The following is a 22774-nucleotide window of genomic DNA, read 5'->3' as shown; positions in this document are numbered from 1 at the left end:
TTTTTTTTTTTTTGCCAGTCCTGGGGCTTGAACTCAGGGCCTGGGCACTGTCTCTGAGCTTCTTTTGCACAAGGCTAATACTCTACCACTTGATCCACAGCACCACTTCTGGCTTTTTCTGCTTATGTTGTACTGAGGAATTGAATCCAGAGATTCATGCACTCTACCACTAAGTCACATTCCCAGACCCAAGAATTTTGATACTTATAAAAATTAGTATTTATAAAGTGCTTAAATAATGACTGGCACATAGTAGTTTATAAGTCTTTAAGAAATCTAAATTTTATATTGTCTCTAAGATACTAAATAGAAAAAGATATATATATATTTTTTTAAGTTTTCCCATGGTTTTTGTTTGCTTAATGGGGTCTTGCTATGTTGCCCATGTTGGCCCCAACCTCTTGGGCTGCTTTCAAGCAGTTCCAGGTAGGCAGGACTATAGGAACCTACCCTAGAATTTAACACTGATGCCTCTGAAACACTGAGCACACTGGTCAAGTCAAAGGTTATTTGGTTGGTTCCTCCCTGTGTGTCCTCCCACCCACCTCCATGGGGCTTGAACTCTGGGCTTGGGTACTGTCCCTCAGTTCTTCAGCTCAAGGCTAGTGCTCTACCACTTGAGATATAGCGCCACTTCCAGTTTTCTGGTGGTTAATTGGAGAGAACAATCTCATGGATGTTCCTGTCCAAGCTGGCTTTGAACGGTGATCCTCAGATCTCAGCCTCTGAAGCAGCTAAGATTACAGGCTTGACCACTGGCACCCAGCAGTTATTTGTTTACACCGTTCTGCTTCTTCTTTACTTAGAGCAATTGTGAAACATAAACAGGAGGGGAGAAAGAGCAGCCAGCTTCAATAGCAAAAATCTTCATAACCAATGGCAAATACTGAGACTATAGATGAAAAGCCCTTCTTGTCATTTATATACATATTTATTTTCATCTCTCCCTCCTCCACACAAGAGCCACGTTAGGGGAAAAAAAATATATTTCCTCCTCAAATACTGGAAGAGGTAACAAACAGAGAAGTCTCACATTTGTCCATCAGGCTCAAGTCAAAATCAGGACACCTAATAATTTGGCCCCGACAGTCTCAGGTTCATCTCCTGATTGGAGATACATATATTATAGTTTACAGAATATCATTCATATTGACAAATAAGGAAAAAATAAGGTGGTTTATTTTAAAACAAAATGAATGAAAGTCCCCATTGGGGTCAAATGGTAATATACATGTTTTTGGGGTTTTGTAATTTCTTTCAAACTATAATTTCCTAAATGTCTTTTCAATATTAACTTTCAAAGAGAAAAATCTATTACAAGAGGAAAGCTAGCCAGGCGCCAGTGGCTCATGCCTGTAATCCTAGGAGGCTGAGATCTGAGGATCACAGTTCAAAGCCAGACTGGGCAGGAGAGTCTGTGAAACTTTTTTTTTTGGGGGGGGGTCGTCCGGTTTTGGGGCCAGCCTGAACTCTGGGCCTGGGTGCTGTCCCTCAGCTCTTCAGCTCAAGGCTAGCACTCTACCACTTGAGCCACAGCGCCACTTCCAGCTTTTTTTTTTCTGCTTATGTGAGGCCGAGGAATCGAACCCAGGGCCTCAGACATGCAAGCCAAGCGCTCTACCACTGACCCACCTTCCCCGCCCAAGTCCATGAAACTCTTATCTCCAATAAGCCACCAGAAAACCGGAAGTGGAGCTGTGGCTCCAGCGGTAGAGCGCTCCCCTTGAGCTGAAGAGCACAGGAACAGCGCCCAAGCCAGAATTCAAGCCCCAGGACCGACAAAAAAAAAGGGAGGGGAGCTAAAAACTATAAAGTTGTTTGATATATTAATTATAGGTTTTTATGAAACTGAAAATTATTTCTTGCTCACCTTTTCTAAAATAGTAACATTAACACTTTCTAGTCACCTGCCCTAGGAACAAAGTCATTAGGAACAGTAAAATGGGATGATTATTACAATAAATTGGTTTCACATTAAATGGCAAGATGAAAATTTGACTCCATTATAACTTCCCAACTAGGTAATTAAAAGAAGGTTTAAAATGTTTCCTATGAGGTTCACTATTTGGTTTCTGTTTTCAAAACAGTTCCAGTAAGTTCATATAGTTTTTGCTTTGAGAGGTGAAAAGAAGATGATCTGTCCATTGACTTAAGATTAATAAGTGGGTACATTTATATTTATTTAACGGTAAAACTATGGGAAATTTACATAGGCAACTCATTTCAAAGGTTAAGGATGACACTTCATTTTATTCAAAAGACACTAATTTGCTACATGCTAATACAGTCAACAGGAATTAAATTTCAAATTCGTACTTCTAAAAACAGGACAAGGATTTGAGAGAAGAAAGTATATTTAGTTAGCAGACTATTACTTATAGGCTCTCAAACCATAAGTTAGGACCCCTGTGCTATTCAGCAAGTCTGCTGTCATTTTCTCTCCAGTATCAAATGGAACTTTTAACAAGTCATTGGAGTCAAGCAAAATTAGGAAAGATTCCTAAATCAAGGGAATTATCAGCTTTCAAAAATACTAAATGATACAATGCATATTGCACATTATTTCTTTTCTTTTCTTTTCTTTTTTTTTTGCCAGTCATGGAGCCTGAACTCTGGGTCTGGGTGCTGTCCCTCAGCTCTTCAGCTCAAGGCTAGCGCTCTACCATGGGAGCCAAAGCACCACTTCTGGCTTTTTCTGCTTATGTGGTGCTGAGGAATGGAACCCAGGGCCTCATGCATGCAAGGCAAGCACTCTACCACTGAGCTACCTTCCTAGCCCCTGCACATTATTTCGTTGGCATCACAAATACCCTGTAATCTATTTTTAGACTCAAGCATCTTTGATATGTTACAATCTTAAAAGACCTAGCAATAAAGAAAGCACCAGCTCTGGTCATTATTCTTGTATTAAAATATATATATATATATTCTCTGTGTTTTAGTTGCAATTAAATGAATATTGTGAAATTTTAGTCTAATGGATATTTTTTCTTCTTAATTATATAAATGAAAAGTTTAAAATGTGTATGTGTTTCTCTCATTCCTCAGGTTTCTCCTCATTTCTTCTTTTTCTTTTTTTTTTTTAAGGGATAAATCTAACATTCTGCCATAAAAGCTACCAAAAGAAAATTTTCATTTTAGAAAAAAGATTCAATATCACGGGATAAATTTTTCTTCACAGAAGCTTTTAGAAAACTAACTTAATGGCATTTTTTAACAGTCCACATTTTCACACCCACAGTATAAATGGTTTTAAATAAAAGTGATACTCAGTTATCATTGCATATATATTACATCAAATTGCTGTTCAGTCACTGATGTTCACTAACAGTTTCTCACAAAAAGTTCTTAATAACACTTTATAAAAGTGTTTCTTGTGGAAAAGGTTTCATGTTTTTGTTTTAAATACTCAGTTCATATATTACATGCTTTATGTTAAGAAGCCAAAGTGGGTGAATAAAGCCAAAACTTCCTGTTTGAAATTGTGTGTGTGTGTGTGTGTGTGTGTGTGTAAGCTGGAAGTGCAAAGAGAAATCCTCTAAAACCATTTAAAGTACAATAACTCCTGTCAGTGGACTAAAACAAGGAAAATTATGGAAATGGTAAGTTCTCTGTATAGCACCTTAATAATAATAAAATTATATATTTTGATATAATTTTATATAGTAAATATTTTATAATTAAATATACACATATTTTTAAATATGCAAATAATGAACACCACACCTCCCCACACACCAGTGAAAGCTGTTTCTGAAATTCCACAGGACTTTTAAGTATACTCTTATAAAACACACAAAAAATGAGAAGCAGAACCAATTATTAACTCAATAAAATAATTTTTAAAGGTCATAGAGTTGAAGGAAAATTATCTTTTTAATAATTTTGAAAAAAATTATTCTTATTCTCGGCAATTACATTTCAGATTGAAATATATAGGTCTAAATAACCATGACTACTTAATTGAAACAGACATTTAATATTTTCTTAATACTTGCCTCTCTTTCTATGAGATGATGCCAAATCCAAATCAACATTTCGTCTGCCACTCTATTAAAAGTGAAAAATAAAGTTTAGGTGAAAACTGTATTTTAGTATTACAATGTAAAGTATTAAAATAAAAAGTAATACATGTAGTTATAACAATGTCATACTTATACACCAGTCAATTCAGACTAACAAAATGTGTATAAATATACTATGAAAACAGCTCTCAGAAAGCCCTCACATATAACTTTGGAGACATGAACTAAAACAGAAGCCAAGATGCATATTATAAAGAAGTTTTTCATTGTTGTTACCTATTCTTTCTGGAATCTCTGTCTTTAATTTTCCAGTTACAGTCTGACCTTTTTATAATATACACTCTAAATGTCAAAGTCCTGTAGCAACATTCTACTTTACAAAATTACTGCTCTGTCCTCACCATCCTCTCTTTTCAAAATTTGCACTAGCTCTGACTAGGTATTTAGAGAAGATAATGTATTGTGATGAATCCATAACCAAAAAAAAAGGTCAGGAACAGTGTCCCAGGCCCTGATTTCAAGCCCCAAGACTGACAATAAATAAGCAATGAATATATTTGAAGAAAGGTAGGGCGTTGGGCCTGTAATACTAACTATTCATGAAGGTGAGATATAAAAATCATGGTTCTAGCTACTCAGGAGGCTGAGATCTGAGATTCGGGGTTCAAAGCCAGCCTGGGCAGGAGAGACTGTGAGACTTCTATCTCCAATAAACCACCAGAAAACCGGAAGTGGCGCTGTAGCTCAAGTGGTAGAGTGCTCGCCTTGAGCTGAAGAGCTGAGGGACAGCACCCAGGCCCAGAGTTCAAGCCCCACAGCCGACCAAAAAAAAAACAAAAAACAAAAAAACAAAAACAAAAAAAATCATGGTTCTAAGCCAGCCTGGATAGGAAAGTCTATGAGATTCTTATATCAATTAACCACCAAAAAGCTTTAAGAGCTGTGGCTCAAGTGGTACAGTACTATCCTTGAACAAAAAAAAAACTCAGGGACAGCACCCAGGCCCCCTGGGTTCAATCTACAAAAAAAAAAAAAAAAAAAAGGTAAGCCGGGCACCAGTGGCTCATGCCTGTAATTGTAGCTACTCAGGAGGCTGAGATCTGAGGATCAAGGTTCAAAGCCAGACCGGGCAGGAAAGTCAGTGAGACTCTTATCTACAATAAACCACTAGAAAAAGAGAAGTGGCGCTGTGGCTTAAGTGGTAGAGTGCTCACCTTGAGCTGAAGAGCGCAGGGAGAGCGCCCAAGCCCAGAGTTCAAGCCCCACAACTGACCAAAAAAAAAAAAAAAGATATAATGGTGATGAAAAATTAAAAACAACATAATACAATGATACGTTCTTGAAGATTCAACTTCCCTCAGATGAGGATTCTTTTATATATTGAAATTTCTTTTGAACAACACCGTGGTGTCATGTTATACCTTTAAAAATATTTTATTATTTATCTTAATTTATAAAATAGAGGAATTCCAGAATGAAAGCTGGGGAATGTAGCTCACTCAGTCCAAAAAATGTTTCTACTAGAGTTGTCACACATTTCTTCAGTAGTTAACTTAGAACAAGGAGCCATGTTGGACATATTGTCACCTTACAGTGCTGGGAATGGAACTCAGAGCAATGAGCATGCTAGGCAACTGCTCTAACCCCATACTGAACCACTGTCAACACACACACACACATACACACACAGATGGCACTTACATCTCCATATCACTAAGCCCAGAGAGGTTGTAACATACAGAATATCACACAGGAAAATAGGCAAAATAAAAATCCAACTATTAAGTACAAGTCTCTAAAGCACCTTAAAAAGAAGCAATTTTAGAAATATTTTTTGCTCTGTATTTAAGGAGTTACCTAACCTTACTTCCTACTTTTTATAAAAATAAATCAGTACCTTACTCAATTGTTATTTACCCTAAATACCTGTAGTCTATGTTTTGAGGTAGGTAACTAAGATAATGCTAAGAGATATAAACAGCTTATTATCTAAGATGATAATAGGTAGGTGACTAAGATATGCTAAGAGAAGAGATATAAACAGCTTATTATCTGAGAAGAGGTACAAACTGCTTTTCATTTTAGATATATTACTCTAGTGAAATGTAGGAGATGAAGATAAGACGGGGTAGAGGGGTACCATTTTGAGACGTCTGCATACATCAGGCAAAGGACAAAAAAAAGTCTGGAAGACAGCAGTGGTGGGAGAGATAGAGAGGACATCATTAGAAACATTAAAGATACAATTTTCAAGACTTGACTAACTGGGTGGGGATTAAGGGGTGACAAAAACAGGGGATAAGAAAAAAAAAAAGAGTAAAAAATGATCCCAGGCCAGGCGCAGGTAACTCACACCTGTGATCCTAGCCAGCCCAGGCAGCAAAGTCTGTGAGACACTTATCCAATTGAACACCAGAAAACCAGAAGTGGTGCTATATAGAGCTCAAAGTGGTAGAGCACTAACTGAACAAAAGAGCTCAGGGACAGTATTCAGGCCCTGAATTCAAGCCCCATGACCAACAAAAAAAGAAAAGAAAAAATGATCACAGATTTCCAGCTCAAGTAGTAAATAGTGTACCTTATTAAAATAGAGACTATAAAGAAAATAATCTGAAAGATGAATTCACTTCTTTGGATAGCCCAAGATTGGGGTAGCCTGACACATTTGTTTCAAGAGTCAGATATATGAATTCAAAGTTTAGGAAGAAGTCAGGGCCAAAGAGAAAATCATTAACTAAAAAGTATTGGGCACATATGCGTGTCAATGTGTGCATGTATGTGTTAAGTATATCAAGATCTCATTTATATTCTATTCTTTTTGAAGGTTTTATGGCTACAACAAATATAAATCTCTCTAGCTAAAGCCTTATATATCTACACCTTGAAAATAAAAATCTTTATTGAATCTAAGATTACCTACCAGCACGTAACCCTCTTCATCAGATTCAGGTTGAGACAAGTCAGACTCACTCCTCGATTTGATCAGTCTATAACTTGGACTTGCATGGACTAGCCGATTCTCTGCAGTAAGACTTTCACTCCTGTCTCAACATGCACAAAGGAAAGTTTTTGATTTCCAGGTGTTAGGGAACACAACATTGAATGGAACTAGTAACACAGATGATACACACACATTGGCAAGTAATTTTATCTGTTGATGGGAAATCTTTCTAAACTTAAAACCCTTTTAAATTACATCAAAATAAGCATATGGGCCAAGTACCTGTGGCTCATACCACTAATCCTATCTATTCAAGGGGCACAAACCAGGACGATTGAGGTTCTAGGTCAGCCTGGGCAAAAAAGTTTCCAAGACTCCATTTCAACAGAAAAAGTTAGGCACAGAGGCGACTGTCTATCATCCTAACTACAATGGAAAGAGTAAATAGGAGGTTGGAGGACCAGGCTTTCCTAGCCAAAAAGCAACACTTTATTCAAACGAATAATAACAAGAGCAAAACAAAGAGCTGAAAGTATAGCTCAAGCAATAGAACACTACTAGCAAGCACAAAGCCCCAAGTTCAAGCTCCAACGTAACAAACACAAAGAAATCTTATGCCACTAAATTAGAGATGAGAATACACCATTGCAACTGCTACTATTCATATGTATGAAAAACTGCCTCTTCATATAATCATGCTGCACTGGTATCACTGTTAAGGTTACTGTAGATTCATCTTGTCAATTTACATTTCCTCTTCGCTGTCTTTGTTAACTTCAGAACACCAATTTTTGAGAGGGAAACATTTCAATACAGAGTAACAAAGGGAAAATGCTAATATTTTAAGTTTCTACTCAGGCCCACCTGGTCATAAGTCCACTCCCTTCAGAGGCACTTGTAGAAGGCTGCTGCAACTGTCCCTCTTCCCTTCGTTTCTGGAGCTCATCAATCACGGGACTTACTCCTAATATTAACAGGGCACAGCGGTGGATCACAGAGTTGCAGGCAGCAGTGTACACATCCTGACCCTCGGGAAGGTCTGTGCTGACCCTTCGCTCTTGCTGAGACTGTGGAGGTGGATCATCAGCTCGAGCCCCAGACCCTGCCCCACTGTTCATTCTATCTCGATCTCGGCTACGAGCTACTTCACGGGCTGAGAGGAAACACTGAAAGATTTCTGTAACATGCAACACAAAAACAAGGTCTTAACACATGGGGAGAGAAGAGCAAAGAAAATAACAATAAAAACAGTCAAAAAGTTTGGATCATAAACATACTGAAAGGAAAAATTGTATTTTAGACATCATATATAACAGTGACTTTAAAGTTATATTAAAATATATTAAAACTATACTTTTCATAGGAAATATCTATATAATTGTATAGAATTTAGGTTTAGCTGATTATATTTTGAACAAATTAAGATCATGCCATCTTTTTTATTGGTCCAAGATCAGGATTTTAACTCAGTACTTAATGCTTTTGCTCACTGGCTAGCACTCTACCAACTGAGCCATGCCTCCAATCTTAAGGACTTATCATCTTAAAAATATGCCAAATTGGTATATGGACTAGTTCAAGTAGGAATCACTTAAGGAACTTTAACTTCAGAAGAAAATCTTCAACTTGTGTTTACCTATACACTGTAAACCTTGTAGATTCTTTGGGGAAGAACGTCCTTCACACACTATCTACCAGAGAGTAGTAGGCCCAATATATCTCTTAGAAACATGCCTAGAGCTTATTACCCTAGTCCAGATATCTATTCCTTCACAAATCTATTGTCTACAAATTATTATATAAAACATAATTCTTTGGTCATACTTTTTTTTCTCCCTGCCTCCTTTCCTTCCTTCTTTCAGCAGTACTGGGATATGAACTCAGTCTTATCCTTGCTAGACTGGCACTCTACGACTTACAGCCATGCCACTAGCCTATTTTGTCATTTCTTTAGACTCCATATTCTTGTGAAGATTTTCATGTACTTATAAAAACTCTAATAAAATTGTGTATTTTTCTTAATCAGTTCTTATACTGATTCCTAGATTCAAATACAAATTCCTAGATTCCTATATCCAACCAAAGACCATATAAGAACTAAGAAGTAGCCCATGTAATTGTAACCCCTCTAGTACAGTATGTTCACAAAAAAATTAAAATTAAAATTAAAAAAAGAACTAAGAAGTACAGTAAATCTCTCTCTTTCCTACAGTTTCACTTAGTATGAACAGTAGATTTCACAGTGAGTTCCAGACTAGTAGCAACAATTTGTGTGGATACTTGTTAAGAATACAAATTATGAGTCCAATCTCATACTTCTGAATCAGAAGATCTAGGAGTGGAGCCCTGAAATCTGCATTTTATCATACCCTCGAGCTGATTATTTTAAAGACCAATAAAGCCTGTGAAGGGCTGGGAAGGTAGCTCAGTGGTAGAGCACTTGCCTTGCATGCCTGAGGCCCTGGGTTTGATTCCTCAGCTCCACATAAGCAAAAAGAAAAAAGCCAGAAGTGGCACTGTGGCTCAAGTGGTAGAGTGCTAGCCTTGAGCTGAAGAGCTGAGGGACAGCGCCCAGGCCCAGAGTTCAGGCCCCACGACCAGACCCAAAAAAAATAAAAAATAAAAAAATAAAGCCTGTGAAGCACTAGGTTCACAGGTTTCAAAGAAAATATAATGAAAAACATAATCTCTCCTTCCAAAGTCCATATAATTTTTAACATTTACACTTCACTTCATTAAGTAAGTATAAAGGTCTTTACTGAAACAGAATCTGGTTATGACACATAGGCAAGACTGCCTCCACAGTCAGAAGGCATCATCAGGAAGAGCTATCTGATGTAAGTTCTTTCTCATTTCACAAATACGGAATACTAATGGAGTTAGCAAGGGTTTAATGTTAACTGATGCTACAGTAGTAGATATTTCATGAGAGCTGAAAAATACAGTCAAATTTAGAAAATTTGTTAAAATTTTCTAATTTAGAGTAGCATTCTTTTTTGTTTTGTTTTTGTCAGTTGTGGCACTTGAACTCAGGGCCTGGGCACTGTCCCTGAGCCTCTTTGTGCTTAAAACTAGTGTTCTACCACTTAAGCCATAGCACCACTTCTGGGTTTTGAGCGGTTAATTGAAGGTAAGAGTCTCATGAGGACTTTTCTGCCTGGGCTGGCTTCGTACCACAATCCTCAGATCTCAGCCCCCTGACTAGCTAGGATTACAGGCATAAGCCACTGGTGCCTGTGATGGGAAAGCCAGACAAAAGTTAGTAAAATACTATGTTCATTTGGGTTTGTTTTTTTTTATTTTTTGTTGTTGTTTTTTTTTTGTCTGTCGTGGGCTTGAACTGGGTCTGAGCGCTGTCCCTCAGCTCTTTAGCTCAAGGCTGAAGAGCTTGCTACCACTTGAACAACAGCTCCACTTCCAGTCTTCTGGTGGTTTACTGGAGATTAGATTTTCACAGACTTTCCTGCTGGAGCTGGCTTTGAACCACGATCCTCAGATCTCAGCCTCCTGAGTAGCTAGGATTACAGGCGTGAGCCACCAGCACCCGGCACTAGGTTCATTTGTTAATTTGAAAATTTAAACTTGAAAATCAGATCTTCAAAGACAGTATTGTCATCATGCTGTTAAAAATCCCTTACTTCTATAAAATCAAAATAACAAACCCTTCAGTGTCTAGTAGTTAGGATAATGGCACTGAAGTTTCAGCAGATCTGGTTCTAATTCCATAGCTGCTATTAACTGTACCCAAAGTATGTAGTTTTGGCTTCATAAACCTCAATTTACCTATGTTTACGATGGAATAAAACTAGAACTTGTTTCATAAGTGTCATGAGAATTATAAATAAATCTATGTGAACTACTTGACCAATACATAATGGGTGTTCAAATATCACTGGTACTTTCAAAATTATTACTCATTGTCTACTATGCTTTCTCTTACTATAATTAAAGAATCTATTTTATTATTGTGTTACTCTCTTTGGCCTTAGCTTCTAGGAATTTCTAAACTAAATTTTAGGTTCATTTGCAAAAGTTCCCTCAGTTTAGGTTTTAAAATACAATACTGTCATATATAAAAAAATAAAATACCAAAAAAAGGAAAATAATAAAATACAATATTGTCTCTAACAATGTCAGAACTATTTTTCTCCATTTGGATCTTACTTTTATTTTTTTAACTTAAATAGTTTTAAGTCTTACTTAGAACCATGTCAAAATTATTTTTAGAGTATGAGGAACATAAATAAATTGACAATAAGTAAAGCAAGTTGATTGGTAAAAACAGAATCCCAACACCACACAACAGGCCATATTGTTTTAGGCTACAGAGTGAATACACACTTTATTCTGAAATAGCCAAATCACTCAAAGGATACTAATGAATGTTTTAATAGATTTGATATATCTCATTAAACATATAAATAATTATCTTAAAAATTATCTGGAACCTTGGAATATAAAAGTTTGAAGTTTTCATCACCTATCCAGTGGTATCCTCACACTATTGTTTCTACTACTGCTTTTATCTCTTGTTCCCTACTGAAATAGCAATGCAGTTGAAATTTATAATTTTTAAAGTTTTACATATGTAAAACAATTTAGCTCTCCTAAGAGGCATAGCAAGGGGATCTCTTCCTCACCGCAGAGAGGTCTAAATTACTTATTCAATGACAAGGGAGTAATTTTATGCAGGAGGGACAGATACTGACACGCTATTTTCCATAACTTGTTGGTCTAGAACACACACTACAAAAACTTTAGGATGGCACTGACACATTTGTAGGTGCCTCTTAAATGTTAGCTAAGGCAAATTTATATTACTAGCATAATGCCAAATCATTTCAGAAAAACTATACAGGCCCTTTGCCTTGACCTCTAGTCAGTTTTCCTATGAAAAAAGGCTGACAGGGTGTTTACTTCTAAAGAAGGAAGGGTGTACTCACTGCCAGCTGTCATCACTTCGTGCTCCCGTTCTTCCTCCTCATCCTCTGGTTCTACATGCCCCTCCTCCCGGTCTCTCTCAGCTTGCTCTTCCATTTCAGCTTCTTCATCTATGGTCCTGGTAAATGAGTGCTCCTGAGGATCAACATCTGCAGAATCTTGATTGTCTGAGATCTTTTAAAAAAATGATCAAAACATTACACTGAATATCTTTTTCAAAAGCTTTTAAAATTTCATAAAACCTTAACTTTTTATCAATGAAAATGGTACATACCACAAAACCAAAAAATCACACTGGATAAAATTTAAAGACTAAAAAGAATGTATGTACACAAAGTATATACACAGACATATATATGATCTCTTTTCTTCAGTATTTTGATTAAAATGGAATACTATTCATTGATTTACATTTGCATTGCTATTCAGCTGCAAACTACAATGCTGCTACTTAAAAATAAATTTTATCAACAGCTGGGAATGCCTAGCATGCATGAAGCGTTTGATTCAATTCCCCAGTGCCACATAAACAGAAAAAGCCAGAAGTAGTGCTGTGGCTCAAGTTGTAGAGTGCTAGCTTTGAGCAAAAGAATCTCAGGGACAGTGCTCAGGCCCTGAGTTCAAGCCCAAGGACTGCCAAAAATAAACAAACTTTATCAAGCCTGATATTACATGTAAGACATAAATAAAGAACATGACTTCAGGGCTGGGAAGGTGGCTCAGTGGTAGAGCGCTTGCCTTGTATGCATGAGGCCCTGGGTTTCATTCCTCAGCACCAAATAAGCAAAAAGAAAAAAGCCGTAAGTGGTACTGTGGCTCAAGTGGTAGAGCGCTAGCCTTGAGCTGAAGAACTGAGGGACAGAGCCCAGGCCCAGAGTTCAGGCCCCAGGACCAGACCTTCCTCCACCCCCCCAAAAAAGAACATGACTTAAATTCCATTGTTTCCTTCAAGTTGTAGATGTTATTACTCTATATGAATAATGTTTAATGCCTCTTTAACATTTAATACTTTTAACTTTGCTCTTGAAAAAAAAAACCCACAAAAATTAGAAAGCTATGTTGAAAAAAGTTAACTTCCCATAATCATATTACCTAGCAGTTATCTGGATAAAGAGCTCTAACAACACAAGTCTCAATATAAAGCACAAATAAAACCTTTTAAGTAGATCCATAATAAAAGTTACTTTGTACTTCATAATCTGTAAATTACTTAGGAATTTCACAGAGATAGGGATAGCAGTTTAATTCACCTAGTACATACATCATTTACCCAAAATATGTGAGTTTCAAATATGAGCTTTAACAAAATGGCAAATTAATATACTTCATAGATTTCCAAGGTCACTCTCAAAAAGAACAAATACTAGGTCAGTGCATGCCAAAAGTGTATCATATCATAAATGTAGAAACAGCTTGTTTTTTTTAATATAAGAACTAAATAAAAGGTGCAACATTTTAAAGTAAATGTTTCTGAAGATGGTATTCCAGGCTTGATTTATAATTACAGGATGATGTTACCAGGATCACCAAGCCCGTTACTCTGGACCTAAATGATGGCTTCCATCTTCACTTTCAGTAGGATTAAAGTTCAATAATTACAAAGTCTATTTTTATGTGACAACTCTCCTTTATTTTCACTTTTTGGGACCAAACATTTCTAATACTGTCAAATTCTTTTATAGGATGAGTTTGAGATCTTCTGTCAATCCAATGTATTTGTTAATGTCTCTAATAATTTCTGTCATCCTAGGTTAAACAAGATAATTCAAATGTGGCCTGATCAGCATAAATAAATTAATGTTCCCTGGTCAATTCATTATTACGAATATTACTTATGCAGAATAATACTATTTTTTCAAGCTATTATTTTAGCAGCTCTACTGAATCAAACCCAAATCTTCATTCTTTCTTTTTTTTTCACTAGAAAAATAAATATCTAGTCAGTGCCAGTGGCTCATGCCTGTAATACTAGCTACTCAGGGAGCTGAGATTGGAGGGTTGTGTTGGAAGGCAGCCCAGACAGGAAAGTCCATGGGACTTTTATCTCCAATTAATCCCCAGAAAAAAAAAAAAAACTAGAAGTAGTGCTGTGGCTCAAAGTGACAGAACACTAGCCTTGAGCAAAAAAGCTGGACAATACCTAGGTAGGCCCTGAGTTCAAGCCCTACAACCAACAAAAAATACCCAATATGTATTGAGCACATTTTTTTCTCACATAAACCAATAAGAGGATATAAACTAATAAGGAGATATTTCTCAGGGCTTGCAGAAAAACAGAAATTAAATGATTTCCAACTTTACCCATCTGTCTCGTGATGATGACCTGGTTTGGATAAGTTCAAGGTTCTTGCAAGCAAGTAAACGACTTCGAACTTTGTATACACAACGGTACACTTCTGATAAACTTTTACCAGGTTGGTATCTAAATAAGAAATCAAAATAGAAAAGTTACCTATTTATAGTATCATGAGAGCACAAATATTTGTCTGAGGATAGTTTTTAAGTTACTTGCCGGCTTTCTCCACATGCTTGACTAAGTAAGTTTGTATGTTTCAGAAGTGCTGCAAGAACAAATCGAGACACAGTATCCAAGAGTGACTCATTACTCAAAGTTGCACTGTCCCAATCTGAAAATAAAAATAACACATTTTAAAAAGGTTCAGAAAACAGTTCCCAGAATATTTTAATAGCTTTAGTTATCCAACAACCTGAATTTTTAAAGTCATTTTTCTAAACTATTACTCCACAAATGTATATATTGTTCCAGGTGCTAGGATACATAAATTTGTATGTCTGATTTTATTTACAAAAAAAAGCCAATTAAAAGTAAAAAAAAAAACTATGCAAAGATAATAATTCAAAAAATACAATAATAGGGCTGGGAAGGTGGCTCAGTGGTAGAGCCCTTGCCTTGCATGCTCAAGGCCCTGGGTTCGATTCCTCAGCACCACATAAGCAAAAAGAAAAAGCCGGAAGTGGCGCTGTGGCTCAAATGGTAGAGCGCTAGCCTTGAGCTGAAGAACTGAGGGACAGCGCCCAGGCCCAGAGTTCAGGCCCCACGACCGGACCCAAAAAATAAATAAAATAAAATAATAAAAAATAAACACTTTTACTATTTTTATGACAGAAGGAAAAAACTGAAAAAAGTGGAAGAAAATTAAAGATAGAATAATAGAGAAAAACATAACAAAAGACAACTACAGATATGTAACTGAACAATATAGGTTACTATTAAAGGAACAAAGGAGCTAAACATAAACCAGATATATTCCTTGAAAATTTATACATAACATTTTACTAATAAAGACATATTAGCAATGGAAATACCACTATGTATATGTATACTAGTTTATTATTATATTTAATAGAATACCTTATCTCAAATTGGTTGTATCTACCATCACTCTGAAGTGAGCAAATGTTTTATAAATGAAGAAACACAATCAAGTCTATAGCTTAAATTTCTAAGTACATTTCCTTTCAGCTTTAAACCAGGGCTTACAAAGGAAAGTAAACCTCTCTTAAAGGAGATTCCATTACAAGTGTGAGATACTTTATTAAAATGTTTTATTACCTTAATCTCATTTTCACACAGTGGGTTGCCTATGGGATGGTGCATATAAAAACACACACCTAGGGCATTTACCACACAGGAAAACAACAAGTTACTTTTAAAGTATTATTTATGAACATTTAAAAAATGTTTATTTCCAATAGAGTGATTCCTGTGGCTTCTACTTATCTATATTGTACATATTTTAGTCAGTACTGTGAGTTGGCTACGTATTTTTTTTGGGGGGGGTCCGGTCGTGGGGCCTGAACTCAGGGCCTGGGTGCTGTCCCTCAGCTCTTCAGTTCAAGGCTAGCGCTCTACCACTTGAGCCACAACGCCACTTCCGGCTTTTTTCTTTTTTGTTTGTGTGGTGCTGAGGAATCGCACCCAGGGCCTCAAGGATGCAAGGCAAGCGCTCTACCACTGAGCCACCTTCCCAGCCCTTGGCTACATATTTTTGTGTTTGTGCCCATCCTGAGGCTTGAACTCAGGCCTGGGCACTGTTCCCTAGTGTTTTTGCTCAAGGCTAACACTCTATCACTTGAGCCACACTTCTGACTTTTTGTTGTTTAACTAGAAATAAGAGTCTCACAATTTCCTTCCCAGACTGACTTTGAACCATGATCTTCAGATCCTGTGTAGCTAGGATTATAGGCATGTACCACCGACAGCTTACATACATATTTACTCTCTATCTTACCTTTACTAACAGCATAATCCTGCATGCTGATCCAAAGGCTTCGAGCAGGTTCTTTGGAACAACCCAATGCCAAGTCTACATAGACAGCAATTTCAGGCCGCAATTTGTAATCAAAAGGCTTCTGTTCTTCATTTCCTGAAAGAGCTACTTCTAAGAGACAACTCATACATTTATCTAAAAACAAAAACAAAAAACAAATTACCAATTTCAAATGTCACAAATTTTAGTGCTATAACCAAAATCTTCTCCATTTCTTTAGTCATTATGAAATTATACACTTCAAATCATTAAAGGTAAAAATCCTTTAATGTTTTTCAGGTGGAGATAGGATTTCCCTTTTTACTTCCTCCAGAGAGGTGTAACACTAAGGGAAGAGTTACAGGCAGGTAGAAGCCAAGGACAAAAAATTGCCTGAAGTACACATACAGCACAATCTTATATAAGATAAACTGTCTAGTTCAAAATGGAATGGTATTCTCTTTGAGAAAAATGGGACCATGTGGAAAGAGACTATAAACAATTTTTAGATTTTATTTCCTTCTAGACTAAAAGAGATTAAAGTGGTATTAACAATTTCTCTATTGTACAATATTTGTACAGGTGGCTCCTAACATTTTAACAGGTCATGTGTCCGTCAGAATGCATATATTTAAAAAACAAAAACAAATAAAAAGTCCAAATGGCTGGATGCCCTAGCTACTCAGAAGGCTGAGATAGAGAACCATAATTTGAAGCCAGCCCAGGCAAGAAAGTTTGTGAGATTTTTATCTCCACTAAAGAGCCAAAAGAGCTGGAAGTGGATCTATGTGGCTCAAGTGGTAGAATGCCACCCTTGAGCAAAAAAGCTCAAGGACAGTGCTTAGACCCTGAATTCAAGCACCAGAACCAGCACCCAAAAAAAAAAAAAAAAGTGAAAAATGGTGTCCCTAGTTTTGGTCAAGTATCAAAAGTCAATTTAATAGAATCATTATATAAATACAGTTTCACATAAGATAAAACCTTTTTCTTTACACAAAAGAATATTTTACTGGGTGCCAGTGGCTGACACCTGTACTCTTAGCTAGTCAGAAGGATGAGATCTGAGGATTGTAGTTCAAAGTCAATCAGTCAGTAAAATATGAGAAACTCTTATCTTCAATTAACCAGCAAAAAGCCAGAAATGGAGATGTGGCTCAAATGGTAGATAATCAACCTTGAAGGAAAAAGCTAAGGGATAGTGCCAAAACACTGAATTCAAGCCCAGACACACAAAAAATTACAATATATTGGTCCCCTTTCCTCTCTAACTCCCCCATCTCACAGGGTATGATTCATCTAGTCCTATATAAAACAACTAGATTATCTGTTGAGTCCTGGGATAAGCCCTTGCATTCAATCTTAGGGAAAGAGAAGATGAAGGAGGAAAGGGAAATCCCCACTCTAGAAGGGGAGAAAAAAATACTGCCACTCACTTTAAGGCATATTTGAAAACAGGGTACTAGTAAATCATGATAGGTATTCTTAACAAGGCTTCATACTCTATTTTAGCATATATTAATAGTATTTTTATTATGGTAATTACATGGATGTGACAGTGTACTCTGACCAAGTTCACCCTTCTATGACAATCCCTTAAGCCCCTACCCTCTCCCCATATTCAGAACATAATTCATGAAGCACTTTCCTTAGAAGTTGTTCAAAATGAGTGATAAATCTAAGTGTGGGACTAGAAATATATTTTCCTACTTCAGGATGCTCCTACACTGTTCCAGAACTGCATATTATAGTCTCAGATCTCCCGATGTTGCAATTGCTCAACAGTTCTCTATTCAGCAAACTTAAGAATAAGAGAAACCTCCAAAGGAAGTACAAATACCGTATATTTTAAATGATTCAGCAGAGCACATTACCTAACTGAGGGGTGTCCATTTCTACACCATCACTGAAAAGTGGTGTTTTCATCCAATATGCAGTATCCTGTTCCTCTGGAGACACAGGGGAACCCTGAAGCATACCACCAAGACACCGCCCAATAAGGAGAGCAATTGTTCTTTCCAGATCCACAAGCCACACCCAAGACTGAGCTGGCTGAGGTAATGGTACACCAGCAGGGTCGATTACTTCTGGCCCTCCTAAAGACAAAGTCAGTAACAATTATGTCTTTACTTTGGTACTTTGAAGTTTCAAAAGCTTTCCCACAGTCACTCATAGCACCACAATAAGATACTGAAACAAAATCATTTTACAATGAACACACACACACACACATTCTCTTGTACACCAGGATAATTTAAAATATGTTCAGAAAAGCTGTGTTATGAAAATTTCATTTTGTGATGTTATTAATTTTAAGATAAACAATTAAAACAGCACATGACAAAATTATCCTAACAAATTCTATTTCTAGTATCTAGATCAAAGTTTACCATTTTTAGTGAGTCTTTGTCTCATTCCTCCAAAACCAACCAGAGTAGATCTTTAGTGAGAATAATACTTAATATTTGTTGGGCTTGAACTCAGAACTGTTTTTTGTTTTTTTTTATTGTGAGAATACAGTACAGAGGAGTTACAATTACATGGGCAAGATAACGAGTACATTTCTTATCAAGCATTGTTGCCTCCTCTTTGTTTCCCCTTCTCATCCCTTCCCATAATCCTCCCCTCCCCCCTTCCGGGCCTCCCTCCACTCCCCACCAAAGTTGTTAAGTTTGTTTTTCAACATAACGACTTGTACATCTCATTGTTGCAATGGGTCCACCTGTATCCCTAGTTAAACGATTTGTTTTTTTCCCTTCCCCTCCACAAATTATACCAACATCAAATACAGTGAATGCATGGGTTATACTATGGGGGAGGGACATACAAAGCAACATAGAAATCATCTTATAAATATGCTAGAAACAATTGCATGAAAGGAAAAAACAAAACAAAAAAAAATTTGAATACTTATCTTGCAGTTCATTCCCCTAACATCAACTTATCTGACCTTTTCTGCTTGACTCAGACTTATATTAGTTATTGCAAATAAGGGAAACCATGGGACCTATGTTTCTTTGGGCCTGGCTTACTGTCTTATACTAAGATCTATGCCCATGTTTTCTTACTGTTCATTTGTTTTTAAATTTTTTTATTAAAAATACACTTAATCATAAGGAACAAAATTAAAGAAAGAAAAATAAAGATCTAAAAAGCAGTTATTTGAAAAGAGTAAAACAGGCAAACCTGTAATAAAATTAGTAAAGAAAAACAGATGATATAAATCATAGGAATAACTGAGGAGGGTCACATAAATGGAGAGAGAAAGGGTAAACAAATACGCAGCAGTGGTACTCAATAGATACTATGTTGAAAATGAACCATACAACTTATGAGCAGAGACAGGAAGAAAAAACTGAGAGATAGCAAAGGAAGGTGTGATATTATTCAAAATGAAATACAGTCATTACCTAGTTTACAAAATGGCATCACCTTTATAACAACTGAAAACATATTTAATTTTTTTAAAAAAGAAAGAAAAACAAGCATAAGTTTGGAGTAATGGTGGCACATTCCTGTAATTCCAGCACTCAGAAGTCTGAGGCAGATGGATCCCAAGTTCAAGGCTAGCCTGAGCAAGCAAGACTTTTAAACAAAACAAAACAGGAAGAGGGAGAAAGAAGAAGGAAGAAGAGGGAAAATGGAGGAAAGAACAAGAAAAGAAAACAGAAAAGGGAGAATAAAACTGGAGCAGCTCCATATAAAACCTAATCACTATCTGATAAGACTGTGAAGTTAACACTGGCTTCATGTAAATCCAGTGTTCACAACCACCCAAGGTTAAAAAATGGGCCCTCAAATTACTCTTACCTACCCACAATGCCTTTCACAAGAAGCCAAAGCTCTAAGCAGTGATAAGTAGATTTTGCAAGGTTACACAATAAGCTACTGGCAGAGCCAACATTAAAATCTAGATCTTTTTGTGTATCATCCAAGGATTCTTTCCAATAAAATAAGAGGTCTCACTTAACTTGAAAGGTTTTTAAGATTCTAGTAATAAAATTCCTTTGATAGTCTTAAGGGGAAACAGACTAATGGCTAACAAATTGTTCTTTTAGATACAATATTTCAAACTATTTTCAACTATCTAAAATTATGAACATTTTATAAATCAACAATGACTTAAGAGTGCCATGCCTAAAATAAAAATATGAGTTCCAATAAGCACTGAAAAACAGAAACTGGAAATATAACGTAATTGGAAAAGTATCTATACAGCCAACTAAAATGCCAAATATTTCACTGTCAATTAGGTTTAAAACTAAAAACTTGTATTTCATAAATAAAACTTGTAAATTGTATCTAATAATCCACTGATGTAAAATATATCATAACTTTAAATACTTCTGAGGAAAAAATGATGCTGACTAAATTATGACACGATGTTTTCCTAACACGTTGTAAGAAACATCGTAATTTCAACCATGTCAAAACTTGAACAAAGGTCTTAAAACCATAAGGCCAATGAGATGCATATTCAAACTAGATGACCATAAAGATGGTCTATTCTCAAGCAACAGCTTTCTTAGTTGTCCCATGTTAGTTGTCCACAGTTAACTCTAAACTCTTAGAAGATAATCTTATCTTTTTGATTACATGTAAAACCCATGTGTTCCATAATTTTACTTGATCTATACAAGAGGAACAACTTTTCTCAAAACCATTATTTACCAGTTTTTGCTTTTCCTTACCATGAAGAGGCCACTGTAACTCTTGGTCTTCTAAAAGAGCAGCAGCTGGCAGGAGTCTATTAAGGCAATCAAGAGGTGGCAAGAGATCGAGGAGATAACTCAATAAAGGACGAGCCACTGACACCGGAAGTAATAGTAGGGAGTTAACAATCTGGCAGAGCATACTGCCTGCAGCTGAGACATATATCACATCTATAAAGGGCAAGAAATGTAATGTGAATCAATCATTTCAAATAAACTTTAAAAAGACAAAAAAAATTTAGTTTAAATTTAAATTTTTTTGGTTTGGATGAGTGTATAATATTGTTAGTTAATAATCTAACTCTTGAACAAAGAGTTCTTTAACACCCACTTGGCAACTAGGATCTTACTTGTACTTATTTTCACAAGTACCAACAGACTATCGAAAAGCATACATATCTTGCATGCCAACATATTCAAATGGTTATTACTGCTTTTCTTAAAATGCATTATGCATTTCTCACTCATAAATTTATTCTAACTTTAAAAATTACTCATAATATTTACTGAGTACCACCTACAACATGCCAGGCACTGTTGTAAGTGAAGAAGACATAGCCATGCCCAGGAGCATATTCCTAACTTGGTAGTAACAACATTCTAATGAGGTAAGCCTTTTCTCTTTTTCAAACTAATTTACTTTGAAATTCAGACCACTTACAAATGTCAGGGTTGACCTGACAAAGTTACTGAGCCCTATTCTCAAAGACAAAATAAAAACAAGTGTTGGAGGTGCAGTTCAGGAGGTAGAACACCAGCCAATGAGCAAAAATGTCAGGTACTGAGTTCAAGTTCCAGTCTCAGGAAAAAGAAAAGCAAAAACAAAGACTGCCGGGCACCAGTGGCTCATGCCTGTAATCCTACCTGATCTGAGGATCGTTGTTCACAGCCAGCCTGGGAAGGAAAGTCCATGAGACTCATCTCCAATCAACCATCAGAAACCCAGAAGTGGTGCTGTGGCTTAAAGTGGTAGAGTGCTAACTTTGAGCAAAAAGAGCTCAGGCACAGCATTCAAGCCCCAAGTTCAAGCCCATGACCAACAAAAAATAAAACAACAACAAAACAAAAACTGGAGAGCAATTAAAATGAAACACTGCTTAGCTAGCAAGTTTGAGGTCCCAAGTACAAACCTGTGAAAATTTTAAGAAAATGAAACAAGATAATTTCTCTTTCATGCAAAGCTTTCAATCCCTCTTGAGGCTCCTTTAGGAGGACTGATTCTGGCCTTTTAGCCACTAATTAAATAGGAAATTTAGTACCAAACTCACCTCTTAATTTTTCTCCAACACTACCATTCCAAGGACTCTCTTTGAGCAAATTTGCAGACCGCGAATAAATATCTGTGGCATGAGGCAACAAGAGCTGAAGATGTTTATGAAGCAAGGCCACACTGCTTGAATTCTGAAGAGAAAAAAAAAATCCCAAATTCTTACTTTGAAAGATGTAAAGTAAAAAAAATATTATGACATACCCAACTCTGAGTTTCAAGGTCCCTGGTAGGTAATCAAAGGCAAATAATTACATACCTCACTAATGTTGTTAATATGACAAAATGCAAGCAGCTGTTTCTGTAGTGAGCACAGGAGTTCATGAAGATGAGCAGGCTGACTGTTCTCTGATGATGATGTTCCAACAAGAAATTTATCACTATTCTTTTCCAGCTCTCCAAATGCTTGATCCTAAAATGACACATATTCTATTTGAAATGTATGAAAATGGAGCAACATTCCATCATTAATGATTCTGATCGAAGATGTTATTATCTCTTTTCTCCACTACCTATTGTAAATCTTTTTTTTTTTTTTTTGTCAGTCATGGGGCTTGAACTCTGGGCCTGGGCGCTGTCCTTCAGCTCTTCAGCTCAAGGAGAGCGCTCTACCACTTGAG

General features: G+C 36.4%; 1 protein-coding gene across 1 annotated transcript in view; it reads right to left on the bottom strand.

Moving 5' to 3' along the window:
• The window catches only part of Herc1 (HECT and RLD domain containing E3 ubiquitin protein ligase family member 1), a 176802-nt gene that overhangs the window by 91917 nt on the left and 62111 nt on the right, over positions 1 to 22774 (bottom strand). Inside the window, exons 15-25 of the mRNA XM_013009926.1 lie at positions 22414 to 22566; positions 22156 to 22288; positions 20867 to 21058; positions 18050 to 18271; positions 16161 to 16334; positions 14420 to 14534; positions 14209 to 14329; positions 11910 to 12081; positions 7831 to 8143; positions 6946 to 7066; positions 3999 to 4050 (exon numbers count right to left, since the gene is read on the bottom strand). Coding sequence (XP_012865380.1) covers positions 3999 to 4050; positions 6946 to 7066; positions 7831 to 8143; positions 11910 to 12081; positions 14209 to 14329; positions 14420 to 14534; positions 16161 to 16334; positions 18050 to 18271; positions 20867 to 21058; positions 22156 to 22288; positions 22414 to 22566 — 1768 coding nt within the window. The remainder of the gene's footprint in view (positions 1 to 3998; positions 4051 to 6945; positions 7067 to 7830; positions 8144 to 11909; positions 12082 to 14208; positions 14330 to 14419; positions 14535 to 16160; positions 16335 to 18049; positions 18272 to 20866; positions 21059 to 22155; positions 22289 to 22413; positions 22567 to 22774) is intronic.

Source organism: Dipodomys ordii, unplaced genomic scaffold (assembly GCF_000151885.1).
Source record: "Dipodomys ordii isolate 6190 unplaced genomic scaffold, Dord_2.0 Scaffold11, whole genome shotgun sequence".
NCBI classification, from domain to species: Eukaryota; Metazoa; Chordata; class Mammalia; order Rodentia; family Heteromyidae; genus Dipodomys; species Dipodomys ordii.
Note: the sequence above shows the minus strand (reverse complement) of the source record. Positions and strands in the feature narration are given on the sequence as shown.